The 14,643-nt window shown below is 44.1% G+C and overlaps 1 protein-coding gene and 1 long non-coding RNA gene across 2 annotated transcripts; one reads left to right on the top strand and one right to left on the bottom strand.

The window, feature by feature from the left end:
* Positions 1 to 517: 517 nt before the first annotated feature.
* On the top strand, positions 518 to 13,415 carry ARL6IP1 (ADP ribosylation factor like GTPase 6 interacting protein 1). Its single transcript, XM_056534590.1, has 6 exons — positions 518 to 675; positions 8,903 to 9,036; positions 9,226 to 9,345; positions 11,209 to 11,326; positions 11,632 to 11,716; positions 12,956 to 13,415. The coding sequence occupies exons 1-6, from the start codon at positions 637 to 639 to the stop codon at positions 13,072 to 13,074; spliced, it is 615 nt and encodes a 204-aa protein (XP_056390565.1). The 5' UTR covers positions 518 to 636; the 3' UTR covers positions 13,075 to 13,415.
* On the bottom strand, positions 6,391 to 8,702 carry LOC130284337 (uncharacterized). Its single transcript, XR_008846986.1, has 3 exons — positions 8,584 to 8,702; positions 8,361 to 8,468; positions 6,391 to 6,963 (listed from the first exon to the last, which is right to left on the bottom strand). It is a non-coding gene; the product is annotated as an uncharacterized LOC130284337 (long non-coding RNA).
* Positions 13,416 to 14,643: the final 1,228 nt, after the last annotated feature.

Below are 14,643 nucleotides of genomic sequence, written 5' to 3'. Positions count from 1 at the left end.
TGATGTCACTGCAAAGTAGAATTGGTGAGGCAAAAAATAAGTTATCATATGGAATTTTATGTGCAAAATTGAAAGCGTTATGATTTTTAGAAGGTGATGAGGAAGAAATGAAAATGCAAAAAAAAACTAAAAACGCTGAGTCCTTAAGGGGTTAATGTACCATGCAGTTAAAACAGGGTATTATTTCTACCCAAAATCTTTCTAGTTTTAGTATTGTCCATAGTGACCTGCCTGTCATAAGCACACCGGCCATGTATGACTGTTGATATCACGTGATGTAGGTCTCCTCTGAACAATGCCATCTGCCCTCGTTGTGCCTCTTTCAAATAATGCACATTCTTACTATGGGGGATGCCAGGATGACGTCATGCGGTTAATAGAGAGCGCACAATTCGGGCAGGGCGATAATGACGTAGTAACGAGAATTTAAATTCGACAGTTTTTGTGTTGGTTTTTTTTCGAACGGGGCTCGCTGATTGGCTGTCATGGCGACGTTTATCCTCGAGCCGGCCAATCACAGCGCGCATGCGCCCGAGCTTTCTGCCGGAAGCTGCTATTTATATGTCCGGGCTGTGGTGAAAGAAAACGCAGGTTGTGAGCTCGGTGTGACTGGGGCGGACGGCTGCGCTGAACACAATGGCGGAGCCGGGGGATAACAGGAGCGTGAACCAGCTGGTGAGTGAGTGAGTGCGGGCCGGGGCGGAGAGGCCTGTCATGGCTGCGGTTATTATTCCGCCCTCATCCTAATCGATTTTATGGCATCCGTGTAACGAGGCAAATGGGCAGCCATGGTGGATTCTAGTAGTGTTCTGCAGTAAACGTGGTGCCCAGCAGCTGTAGCCATGAGGCCTGGCACAGGTGGGGTTACCTGCAGTGCCCTCTATGGGGGGGGGGGGGGGGGGGGGTTCAATAGGTGCAGACATTGGTCAGGTAAGGACAGAATCAATTCTAGGTTTCCATGAAATATTGAGTTCATTGCATTGTTTCCCTAACAGGGTGCCCCCAGCTGTTGCAAAACTACAACTCCCAGCATGCCCGGACAGCTGTTGGCTGTCCGGGCATGCTGGGAGTTGTAGTTTTGCAACAGCTGGAGGTCCACAGGTTTGAGACCACTGCTGTACTTATGTACTGCTGTCGTTTTGCAACAGCTGGAGCCACCCTGTAAGGGAAAGGCTGGCTTAATAGGATCCTGTCCAGACCAGAAGCTTCTCTAGAACCATTTGGTTATATTTAGATGTAGTCGCAATCCACAGCGCATCTGTGATGTGTGAATGAACCTTAAGGGTTAATTAGAGCAGGATGGGAAAGCTTTGTGGCGGTCAAATTCACAGTGGGGGGGGGGGGGGGGGGGGGGGGGGGGAATGAGATTCCCAATTTTCAGTCACGTCTTCAGAAATTGGGTGAAGGTGCAGATTTTTAAGGCTCTGTACACATCTGACGTGCGACGCAAGTTTTGACACACGCACACAAAAAGAAAGTCTTGTCCAGATACATTGGCAGAAAACTGACGGACCACGTCATAGAGGCAATAGGGTATTTTACAGCCTGTCTCTACCTACTAGGGATCCGTGCCCCCCCCCCCCCCCCCCCTCCTCTGTCACATGATCAGTCTGCAAATAGCGGGGACACTTGTGTAGAGCTACACAGGATCCTGGGAAAGGCTTGAGATGACAGTACGGTAAAATCTCCCATAGAGGACAGTTTTTTAATTCCCCGGCAGAGTCCCATAGGACTTAAAGAATTGCTCCCACCATCCATTTTTTTTCCTTTCTGTCCCTGCCTATTGCCCATCTATCCCTAACCCCCTCCCTGCCTTTACATTTTTATTTTTACTATATTAAAATGGCTTTTTGTCTGCCTGGTAGTGTGTTCACTACCAGGCAGACTTCCCCAGCAGGCGTGACGTCACTGATGCCTGCTGGGGCCGACACTTCCGCCCTTAGTTCACTACACAGGGTTCCTCCATCTACTGGCTGTCAGGGCATTTTGGGAGTTGTAGTGGTGAAACAGCTGGAGGCACCCTGTGGTGAAAATAATAACTTTGTTAGCGCAGGGGATGAAATGATACAGGGGGATAGGGGAAGATTAAACGGCACTGGGAGATTCTAGTGTAATATTGCTTTTATCATGTGTTATAGGTAATTACACTCTGGCATGAGTACAGTACAGTATTCAGACATTTAGGAAGAATTTTGAGCCTTTTTCCCAATAAGGGGCATTTCTCTATAAGGCCCCTTTCCCAATAAAAACCTTATATTATCACCCCCCCCCCCCCCAAAAAAAAAAAAGCCCAAACCTATACATAGTAGATATTGCCATGTCCGTAATTACTTGTACAATAAAACGATAATGGTATTTATCCTGCACAGCGAGCAGCATATAAAAATGCAAATTTTGGACCAAAATGTGGAATGATAAAGATCAAAAGGTAGCATGAAGCACAAAGATGATACCAATAAAAAAAAGTACAGTTTGTCCCACAGAAAATAAGCCCTCACACAATGGCTTTGGCTGAAAAATAAAGTTATGGCTGTCAGAACATGACAACACAAAAAAGGTAACATCGCTTGTCAGGTGTTCAGAGGGAGCCTGTCTTTGTGTCACTGGGTGGGAGGTAGACCAGCTGGAGGCACCCTGGTTAGAAAACACTGGTCTGTTGCATAGAAGGCAGCACAGGTGTGTTTCAATCAGTGGGGTTGCTGATGTGTGGGAGGAAGAAAAATTAGCTCATGTTTACAAACAAGGAATTATGTGATATGTAGTTCAAGGGAGGGAACTCCAACAGGAAATAGCCAGTTCACAATAGAGCCACAGCGTTATGGTATTATCACAACACAGCCGTTTAGCCCCATGACAAGCGCAGATCCTTCCTAAGAATGTCCATTAATGTCTGGCTGGTAATAAATGTGGTGTGAACCCAGCGGTACAGATCTTTCCTATTGGGAGGTCCAAACCCACAGTGAAATCCAAAAGCTGTGCATTGCTGGAGATATTGCTGTTACCTGTGGATCCGCTGTAAGGGTAGGGTCACACGTGCCATATTTTGCTGCATGTTTTCCTATCCGTTGAAGTCAATGGGTAGCAAAGTCAACTGCAGAAAATACGCAGCATGTGGCACGTGTGACCTGACCCCAAGGGCTCTGGCAGGAGAATTGTAAAACTGCTGCCCGACCCAATTAATTTCAGTGAGCCGACTGGGGTCAGCTAGTGACCCCATCCAGTTTTTGGACCGGAATGAAAACTGCAGCAGATGACGGTTTTCAGTCCAGTCCAAAAACCGACTAAGGTTGGAAAACGACCTTGACCTAACTCGCTCCGCTTTTTGATATGAATGGGGTTCAGCGGGGATACGGATGCACAAAAGTAGAAGTCTGATATCTGAATTTCAGAACCATTAATTTTTGTGTGTGTGATCTCTAGGAGAATCCAGAGGACTTGCTACCAGATTGTGTCGCCAATTGTTTGCATATTTCCTCAGAAAATCTCACCCATGTGACTTTACCCTCGTTCTACGGGGAATGTAGGCATGACGAATCCACGGGATGTGGTCAGATGTGACACTTAAACACAGAGGGCCACGCAACGATGTATGTGTCCCATTCAGACTTTGCAGCAGATTTCACCCTTTATACCCTGGATGAAATTTGCACCATTTCTGGAACAGATTTGAAAAATTTGCAGCATGCTGGTTCTCTGTGTGCGGAATATGTCCCCCCCCCCCCCCCCCCCCAATCCACATCTATTGTATTGTAACATGTCCTTATAGTGTGGGGGTAGGGAAACAAACTATGGACCCCTTTTGCTTTATATCCTGACATCTTGTAACAATGCTTCTGTTAGTGTATCCAGGCTTGCCCTTACAATGGGAAGGAATTGTGTACTGTTCTGTAGCTCTGGTAACTCTCCACCGCTGGCACTGACTGCTCGGAGGGGAAGGGAGGTGTCTGATGGGTCCTGTCATCGAAGGAAGTTGCATGTATATAATGGTGTTGTGTAGTCCTATTATAGCTTGCAGTGTTTTCCAACCAGGGTGCCTCCAGCTGTTAAAAATCTACAACTCCCAGCGTGCCTGGACAGGCTTCGGCTGTTCGGGCACGCTGGGAGCTGTAGTTTTACAACAGCTGGATGCACCCTGGTTTGGAAACACTGGTGTGAGGATGAATCTGAGGCATTTTGCTTGTTTCAATAGTTAACATTGTAACTGCTATGGGAACAATGGCTTCACATAGCTCACTATAGTGCAGCTACTTGGCTGCCTCCATTCCCCCCCTCCTCCTCCCCCCCCCCCCCCCCCTAATGAATAAAACTAAAACCCCGCATGACAGGACAGAGTGGGCACCTCCTAGTGTTCAATGAAAAATCTAGTCTATATCGAGGATGCTCTTCTGGAGTGGTTTTATAGCAATATTCCATTGAGGGTGCACATCATTGGGTAGCTATAAAGGATTGGTGTGCAATGAGGTTATAAATGCTGCCAACCAGCCGATGTGGTTATCTATTAGGGCTAGGCTGACTAAGAGTCTACACCAGCATTTCCTAGCCAGCATGCCAAAGGCTTTAAGGCATGCTGGGAGTTGTAGTTTTGGACCAGCTGGAGGCTCTCCGGTTGGAAAACACTGGTCTAGATTCTCAGAGCCTTTAGACTCTATTCACATCTATGTTTGGAGTCTTTATTGCAGATTCTGTTATTAGAGAAGGTGAAACAAATGCAGCACTATTCTAAGTGGACAGACCCCATTAGAAGTCATTAGGGTATGATGTGAGCAGTGCAGTAAATGGTTCTGGAGTGCTCATCCAGTATTGTTAGGCCATGTTCACATGGTGGAATTTCCGAGCCGAATCCGGCAGGAAAAATTCCAAGAAATTTGGTTGCAGCAAATTCCCATTGTTTTGAATGGGATTCTGCTGCACTGTAAACATGATGGAAACCTCTGCCATGGAAATTCTGATTTCAACCTCCACAATGGACATGTCAATTATTTTTGTGCATTCCGCTAGGAAATGCATTTCTGATCGGTCCTAGTGCCGGTATGTTTCTTCTGGTATGCTGTCTGCAGAATGTCTGCCTGGATATTTTGCAAAGTGAACATAGCCTTACAGGAATTAAAGGAAAATGGTCATCACGTTCTCCACACTAAACCCAATACACCGGGTTATAGTGCAGGTGACTGATGCGGGGTCTCTGACTAATATACATAATTTTTTTTTTTTTTTTAGTCTGGTGCCCGGTGCCTCTGAAGATCCTCTCTCTGCTCTGAATTGCATGCAGGAGGCTGGCCCTGCCGGGGGAATTTCAATATTCATGGTTGCTTGTGCCTAGAGATGAGCGAACTTACAGTAAATTTGATTCGTCACGAACTTCTCGGCTCGGCAGTTGCTGACTTTTCCTGCATAAATTAGTTCAGCTTTCAGGTGCTCCCGTGGGCTGGAAAAGGTGGATGCAGTCCTAGGAGACTATTTCCTAGGACTGTATCCACCTTTTCCAGCCCACCGGAGCACCGGAAAGCTGAACTAATTTATGCAGGAAAAGTCAGCAACCGCTGAGCCGAGAAGTTCGTGACGAATCGAATTTACTGTAAGTTCGCTCATCTCTACTTGTGCCTACTGAGCGCTCACGGGACCAGCAACCATGAATATTCCAATCCACCCGGTGGGTCTGCCTTCAGCACGCAATTCAGTGCAGATAGAAGAGGATATTTAGAGGGACGGGGTGCCAGACTGAAGGTAGGCATTAGGGCTGCACAATATGGGGAAAATGTGCTATTGCGATTATGGGCCTAAATATTGCAATTTTGATATGTGATGTGATACAATAAATAAATGGTGAAATTCTGCCATTTCATGTCCAATCTCCTCCATTTTACAACTAGCCACTCATTTTATGCCCATTTCACATCTCCCCATTTAATTTCTATCTCCCCCCTGTCACATTCTCCCCTCGTGGTCACCTCTTCTCCAATCACATTTCCCCCCCCCCCCCCTTCCCCTGCCACATTCTCCCCCCATATCACATCTCACCCCCCTGTCAAATTCCTCCCTCCCCCAGTAGGTAGCTTTTTGTACTGCAGCAATTCACTGGGTTTCCCGGGCCATTTTCAAATCTCCCACTGGATCTGGGAAACCCAGTGTGTTTGCAGCCAAAAACGACCTTTCCCTATCAGCCAATCATTGGTGTGACATGGCTGTGGCCAGTGATTGGCTGAAAAGTGAAAGGTCCTACTACTTGATGGTAAAGAGGAGACGCCAAACCGGAGATGAACGGCATCTGCAGGGACTGGGAGTAGGTGAGCAGAAGGCTTTTTTATTTTTCTCCCTGCGCACTTTTACTTAGCTCAGGTTTTCTACCAGGGTGCCTCCAGCTGTTGTGAAACTACTACTACCAGCATGCCCGGTCAGCCTTTGCTGGTCCAGGCATGCTGGGAGTTGTAGTTTTGCAACAACTGGAGGCACCCTGGTTAGCAAACACTAACTTTTAGTATTTACATTTTTTACCTTCTCTGGCCAGCCCCCAGCTGCAGAAGCACACGAGAGCCGGCCCAAGCAGATAATCGCAAGTTTTCCCATGGGGCTATATCGCCAAAAGCAAAAATCGTGATTCGTTTGCTTTTGCAATACATCGTGCAGCCCTAGTAGGCATATAAGTCAGAGACCACGCATCGGTCTCCTGTTCCCCTGCACTATAACCCGGTGTATTGGGTTAGTGTGGGTGAAGGGGATGACAGTCTTCCTTTAATGTGCCGGCTGTCCAGATACTATCCCAATCATTCATCACACACGGCATATGCTGAACAGTACAGGGAGTACATTCCAGAGGTTACACTGGGTAGAAATAGTATGATGGATGGTCTTTCACAGGCATCTGAATGGGCCTTGGATGTTTGATGCTTAAACAACCATTGGAAGATATGGAATAGGTTTTCGCTCACAAGCCTTTGTGATGAATCTGCTGCATGTCAACGTCCCCTTTTTAAAAAAAATTTTTTTATTAAGAGGGTATTACAATGTCTGCAAATACGGGTAAAGTCTGTGCACTGACACGGGTGAGCTGTATGCTCCTCATATACTATGGGGGTATTCTTTGGATAATTTCTGTATCATTAAGATAGGAGACTAGAACACAGTTCACAAATTCTGGTCTAAAATACTTGTACAATAGACTCACACAATGACTACAGAAGTTAGCCTCTCTATAGTGTATTACTGTGTATTATGCCCTCAGCAACCAATCACGACTCAGCTTTTACTTTACCAGAGCTTGTTAATATAGAAAAGCTGAGCTGTGATTGGTTCTCATGGGCAAAATCTCTCCAGTCTCTAATTTTGATAAATCTGTCCCTATTCTAGGGTATCTGGGTTTCGGGGCACATGGATCCCATGGTTGAGATGGCTCTGACATGGCCACCTGGCTGCCCTCGGGATAAGGGTTTTATTAATTTCCTTCTCTGACAGGAGGTTTATACTGTGTGTCCTTGGGTCATTTTGCAGATCCTTTCCTACACTCCCTCCCTTTTATCCTTTCCTCCCCAGATGTGCAGGTATAGGTTTTCTGTAGCTCGTAGAAGCGCACTAGTAATCCATTGCCCTCTACTGAAGGTTAAGTGACTGGAATCTCCATATTGGGGGTTACTCTATCTCTTCTTATAGTCTGCACTAATGTATAATGATTTTCCTAACCTTCTCCTATAATGTGATACACTTCCTGGCATGATCCGTCAGACTCCTTCATGTTATGAGATATTTTCTACAGCCGTACAGAAAGCTGTGAGTAGTGCATTTTATATTTATACTATTAGGGCGTATTGTAGTAAAGAATTAAAGGGTACCTCTCATCAAATAAACTTTTGATATATTTTAGATTAATGAATGTTGAATAACTTTCCAATAGCATGTTAATGAAAAATATGCTTCTTTCTATTGTATTTTTCCCGATCAGTCCTGTCAGCAAGCATTTCTGACTCATGCTGGAGTCCTAAACACTCAGAGCTGCCAGCCTGCTTTGTTCACAGTTATATATGTTATGTATATGTGTTTCTTTATGTCCCATGCATTATGTGTGCCTTGTCCTTTCCCTATTTTTCATTATCCCCCCCTCTTTATTATAATTCTTGCTTTTATTAGTGTTTTGTTTTACTAATTGTTTATTCATTATATCTTCTTGATGCATTTTATGAGCATATATGCTTATCTTAAGTATTTAAATGTAGTTTATGAGTGTATATATATATTTTGTGAAAATCTAGGGTAGGGGTTAATACCTGCGTGTATATAAATCCCTCCCTGAGAAGTGTTTGTTATGCCTGATGAAACCGCGCAAGTGCGGTGAAACGCGTCGCATTGGATTAAATCTGTTAGCTACACACCTGGCTCTATTGTCCTCTCCTTGGTCAGCGCCGATATTCCCATCTCTTCTGAAGTTCACCTTACATCCCTGCTGCCAGGACTGGTAGGGAGACCCCTGGTGGTCATTTCTTCAAAGTGGAAAATTAAATAGAAAGAAGCATATTTTTTAATAACATGCAATTGTAAAGTTATTCTGCATACATTAATCTATAATATATCAAAAGTTTTTTTGATGAGAGGTACCCTTTAATGGTTTAGTAGGCCCCGTCATGTGATGCAGCTTGACAGGTGATCTCTGAAGTGAATAGTGTATAGGATAGAATTACTGGCGGAGATTTATCAACACCTGTCCAGAGGAAAAGTTGCTGAGTTGCCCATAGCAACCAATCAGATCGCTTCATTCATTTTAAAAGAGGTCTGTGAAAAATGAAAGCAGCGATCTGATTGGTTGCTATGGGCAACTCAGCAACTTTTCCTCTGGACAGGTGTTGATGAATCTCCCCACTGTCTTTAATCTTCAATGTAGCTTCTATTTCTTATGATTATGATGTCTTATTTTCAGGCCGCAGAGACTGCAAGTCTTGAGGAGCACTTCCAAGGATGGGGTGAGGTGGTCCTGCTTGCTGACCGTACCCTTCGCTGGGAGAAGCCTTGGTTTCCAGCAGCTGTAATGGGAGCAGTGTCTTTTATATTTCTGTAAGTAAATGTAATAGGGTTTTCTAGGACTCTTTTTAAATGAATGATTGAAATAGAGAAATTAAAAATAAAATTCACCTTTTTAGCCCAAACTATTGGGTATCTTGATGATTTCAGACACCGATTGATCCCTCTCAGTAGAGAGGAAGCTGTACCCATCTTGCTGACATGCATTTCTTTCTTGTGCAGGATGATCTATTACCTGGACCCTTCGGTGCTCTCTGGTGTTTCCTGTTTCATCATGTGTCTATGCCTGGCTGACTATCTAGTTCCCACACTGGCTCCTAGAATCTTTGGTTCAAACACATGGTTAGTGCCATCTTATTATAGAATATGTTCTATGCCATATGGGGAATATCAGATGTCACCTCAAAATACCAGCCTGCAAGTGTAAAGACCTGTCTGTATTTCAAGTTGCTGTATTAGACAACTGCTCTTAAAGGGGTGTTCCAGGATTTTTTTTTATTTGACTATACTACAGGGGCTGTAAAGTTAGTGCAGTTCATAATATAGTGTCTTTACCTGTGTGTGACGGTTTTCTCACAATTCTTCTGTGATGATCGCCCCAATATTTACGCACGACGAAATTGAAGAAAAAAAAAATTTTGTAACTTTTGGGGGCTTCCGTTTCTACGCAGTGCATTTTTCAGTAAAAATGACATCTTCTCTTTATTCTGTAGGTCAATATGATTAAAATGATATCTTACTTATATAGGTTTGATTTTGTCGGACTTCTGTAAAAAATCATAACAACATGCAGGCAAATGTATACGTTTAAAATTGTCATCTTCTGACCCCTATAACTTTTATTTTTCTGTGTATGGGGCGGTATAAGGGCTCATTTTTTTTGCGCCGTGATCTGAATTTTTTTAACGGTACCATTCTTGTATTGATCAGACTTTTTGATTGCTTTTTATTCATTTTTTCATGCTATAAAGTGACCAAAAATATGTTGTTTTGGACTTTGGAATTTTTTTGCGCGTATGCCATTGACTGTGCGGTTTAATTATACATTTTTATAGTTCGGATATCTACGCATGCGGCGATACCACATATGTAAATAAAAAAAAAAATATATAAAACCTTTTTTCTTTTTTTTTTAATTGGGGGGGGGGGGTGATTTGAACTTTTATTAAGGAAAGGGTTAAATAACATAAAACTTTTTTTTTTTTTTTTGCAGTGTTATAGCTCCCATAGGGGGCTATAACACTGCACACACTGATCTTATACACTGTTCACTGCAAAGCCATAGCTTTGCATTGATCAGTATTATTGGCGGTCGATTGCTCAAGCCTGCATCTCAGGCTTGGAGCAATCAATCGCCGAAGGGACACACCGGAGGAAGGTAAGAGGACCTCTGCCCGTGTCCCAGCTGATCAAGACACCGCATTTTCACTGCGTTGGTCCCGATCAGCCCCACTGAGCAGTCGGGAAGGTTTAGCTGTGCGCTATTAGCCCCGGGTCCCTGCTTCAGATACATGCCGGGACCGACCCGATATGAGGGGATCACGGGAGCTGGCCAAGGATGTAAATATATGTCCTTGGTCGTTAAGGGGTAAAGAACTCCGGCCCAAATTAACTTATCTCCTATCCTGGGGATAAGGGATAAGTAGCTGATCACAGGGGTCCAACTACTGGGACCCCCACGGTCTCCATAATGGGATCCCAGCTCTCTGTGAGGAGCGTGTTTTGTCTTGGTAGATGGCATGTGCTCCATTCATTTCAATGGGAGCGCTGATGATGCCTGAGTGCTGTACTCAGTTCTCTTCGTGCTCCCATAGAAATGAATGGAGCTTACGCACACGCTCCTGACTGTAGTCCCATTCTGGAGATTCAGCAGTCAGCACCCTCCGTTGATCTAAGAAGTTTTAATTGCAGTTTGTCACTTTGCAATTCAGTGGGGAGCATTCACAATATATCAGCATTATAGATTGACATCCATAATGCACAGTTTTTACCTGCAAAATCCAGACAGGCCACACAGCATATTTGCCTTGTGTGAACTTCCTGCTTTGGGACCCCCTTCCTCAGTGGGGAAGGGGGATGTTAGGAGAGAGAGCAGCATATATCCCTCCAGCATAGGTTGCTGTGTGCTATAATTTCCATTAAGGAGTCCTCTATGACAGACTGTTCAGCAGTTTTGTGAATAAACTTATCCCTTTCCCTGTACAGGACCACTGAGCAGCAGCAGAGGCTGCATGAGATCTGCAGTAACCTTGTAAAGACCCGCAGGAGGATCATTGGATGGTGGAGACGCCTCTTTGTCCTAAAAGAGGAGAAGCCCAAGATGGTAGGTCCATATCTTACACTTTATTAATCAGATGCTGTATTGCAGTGGTCTCTAAACTGTGGACCTCCAGCTGTTGCAAAACTACAACTCCCAGCTTGCCCGGACAGCTAAAGGTTGTCTGGTCATGCTGGGAGTTGTAGTTTTGCATCAGCTGGACGTGCGTAGTTTGGAGAACACTGCTACAAGGAGGCAACTGGTTGTGTGAAAGCTGCATGTTACTATATCCTTGTCTGGTGTTTGCCCTGTTTAGAGGTAAATGTTCTCTGAGGCTCGCTAATATGGTAACGTCCTTTCTCTCCGTCTAGTACTTCATGTCGATGATCACAGCTCTTGCCATCGTGGCTTGGATCGGACAGCAGGTTCACAACCTCTTCCTCACATACATTATCGGTAAGTGTTCTTATAAATGGAAAAGGTTAAGTACCAAAGGATTAGACCTGCCACTACAGTATATCGCATAATGCTTTCAACTTTTCCCACATCACATACTATTTTAACCATATACATTTTGCCAGGGCTTAAATTATAAATTGGTAGTTTTTCTAACCGCTTGGTCACTGTCCAGCATACAAGCATTATTTACGAAGAAATGTATTCAAATATACCCTTAGAAATCCCATGTAGACAAAAGATTTTTTTCTGTTTTAAAGGGGCTGTTCTCTTAGGATGTGTTCACACTGCATTGGTAGTGTCTGTGTGCCAAGACAGCTCCTGCTGCACACATTGAAAGGAGAACTGCGGCGTAAATTGAAGTCCCCCCTGTGCTCGGGCTGCAAAAACTAAACCATATCGGCGTCTCATTCCTCTGGTGCTTTGGCTTCTTACGATGTTCCACCTCGGCCGGTGATAGGCTGAACGCACTGTCATGTAAGGAGCCCAGGCCCCGCCTTCTCACTGCCGCCCGGGCTCCTTACATGAAAGTCCGCTCATATGTTATTTGAGGGTAGAGAATTTTTTTTTTAATTTCTTTCTGAAATAGTGCCACACATGCCTATAGGCTGTGTGTGGTATTGCAGCTGTGCCTCATTATAGTGAATTTGACTAAGCTGCAATTCCAGACAACATGGTCCATGGACAAGTGGGGTCCGGTTTGAAGGTAGCTGAGCAGCCAGTAATTTTAAAGGCTTATTCCGTTGCTAGACATCCAAAGGATAGGGATGAGGTGTCTGAACACAGGGTCCGACTTCTGGGACCCCCATGATCTCCGGCCCGGCACGCCGACGTTCTAAACATTTATGTTCACAACACCGGTTGTGCTAGGCTTTGGAGCGGCCGTGGTCTTAACGCCCCCTCTGAAGTCTATGGGAGAGACTGAGATACAGCGTTAATTTATCTTTCATGCAGATATATGAAGGGAGTGTGACGGCCACAGCTTCAGGCTGTGGTCCCTAGATTGCTCCATACATGTGGATAACTGGTGCCCAGTGCAGGGGGGTGGGGGGGAGGGAACCACCCAGCAGCCGGAACCACTGTGATCAGAGTTATCTCCTATCCTGTGAATAGGGGTTAAGATGCTTAGGGGCGTAGTACCCCTTGAAAATGGCTGTTAAATAGTGTTTGAGTTGTGTGTGGTTTTTTTTTTTTTTTCAAAAAGATCTTTATGAAATTTGTCTAATTGTCCTATTTCAGTGAGCTTTGTCTTGTTAATTCCTGGCCTCAACAAACACGGGATCATCACGAAATTTGTTGGAATGGGGAAGCGTGAGGTGAACAAACTGCTGAAGCAAAAAGAGAAGAAGAATGAGTAATGTTCTGCAAGATTGTAAAGGAAAACTTCCATGGGAGCATTTTATTGTTTTTGGGGGCTAAAAGACTTGTCTGACCTTAACGTTCCTGTTATGTTCCCCAATAACTGCCAATGCTGTATCTGTGTTGCACTGAAATTCAAACCTCTTAAGTATGAAAAGTCTTCGCCCCTGAATGCTGTCCTCGTCTCTTGTGTTTCTTTACCACTTTAAGTGTTTTCCACTCTTGTAAATATTCTTTATTTTGATGTGTCTTGTGATATTGTGTTTTTGCTTTCTGTACCTTGCAAAGTAAATGTATGTCTTCCTGTAAATGGATGAAATAAAATGTAGAATAACCAGAATCAGAAGGTGGTTGGGAGTTTTACTGATGCTAGATCGGGTTATTCTGTTCCCCTTCCAAGCTCCACTGCACTTGTGTCTGAGCAGTTGCCCTTACAGTGCTTACTGGTGGCTCCATGTACATAACCACACACACTCTCTCTGCTGCAGATTTTACAAGGCAATTATGTATTTTTGATTGACATGTCTGTTAAGTGATTGCCTTGTGATATCTGCAAATTTAAAAACTTCAAATCTGCAGCAGATCCAGTCTGTGTGAATACAGCCAAAGGGTACTTTCACATGTGTGTACAGGGGTGTGGGGGAAAAAAAAAAACTACTTGTCTAAGGGACTAAAGCGGAACACAATCTACTTGTCCCTCAAGAATATCCACTTGTCCTGGTAGATTCCTTTAGACACTGCTGACAGCGGTGATCTAATGGTTTAATAGGTGATCGCAGCATGCCAGACTATTAGCGGCGGGAGAGCTGTAGCTCCTTTTATGCCCGAGACAAGCTCAGAAAAGTCTAGATATAACTTTTTGATCACCTTATAAAAAAAATTCTAAAATGAAGTGACCGAAAATGAGCAATTCTGGACTATTTTTTACATTTACACCGTTCACCGTACGGTTTAATTAGCATATTTTAATAGCCTGGACATTTCCACATGCAGCGATGCCACTTATGTTTATTTTTGTACATTATTTTTATTTAAAGAAAATTGGAAACTTTTTTTATTAGGAAAGGGGCTTATTCACATATATACGCACTTTTTAAAATATTTTAATCACTATTTTTTCAGTCTCAATAGGGACTTATGTGTTACTGGGGGGGGGGGTGTTCTGCTTCTCCAGTTTATGTGGTGCATTTTGTCAGAAAATGCTGGAAGTTGCATTTAGTTACTAGATAACTACAACTCCCAGCATGCCCTGATACAGCCTTTGGTTGTGTGGGTGTTGCAGCATGTTTCACTGTATAGTAGTACAGTTAAGGTTATTGTGTAACATGCTGGGAGTTGTAGTTTTGGTCCGTGTCAGCTGCAGAGACATAGGATGTGTCAAGGAATACTGGGAATTACAGTTAGTAACTACAACACCCAGCATGCCCTGATGCAGCCTATGGCTCTGCAGCTGACCCGAACCAAAACTACAACTCCCAGCATGTTGCACTTTATAGTTCTACAGTTTTTAGGTTATGGTGTAACATGCTGGAAGTTTGTAGTTTCGGTTCGGGCGTGTTTTTGTGCAT

This window comes from Hyla sarda, chromosome 8 (genome assembly GCF_029499605.1).
Source record: "Hyla sarda isolate aHylSar1 chromosome 8, aHylSar1.hap1, whole genome shotgun sequence".
NCBI classification, from domain to species: domain Eukaryota; kingdom Metazoa; phylum Chordata; class Amphibia; order Anura; family Hylidae; genus Hyla; species Hyla sarda.
The sequence above is the reverse complement of the archived record's forward strand: the minus strand, read 5'-3'. Positions and strand labels throughout refer to the sequence as shown.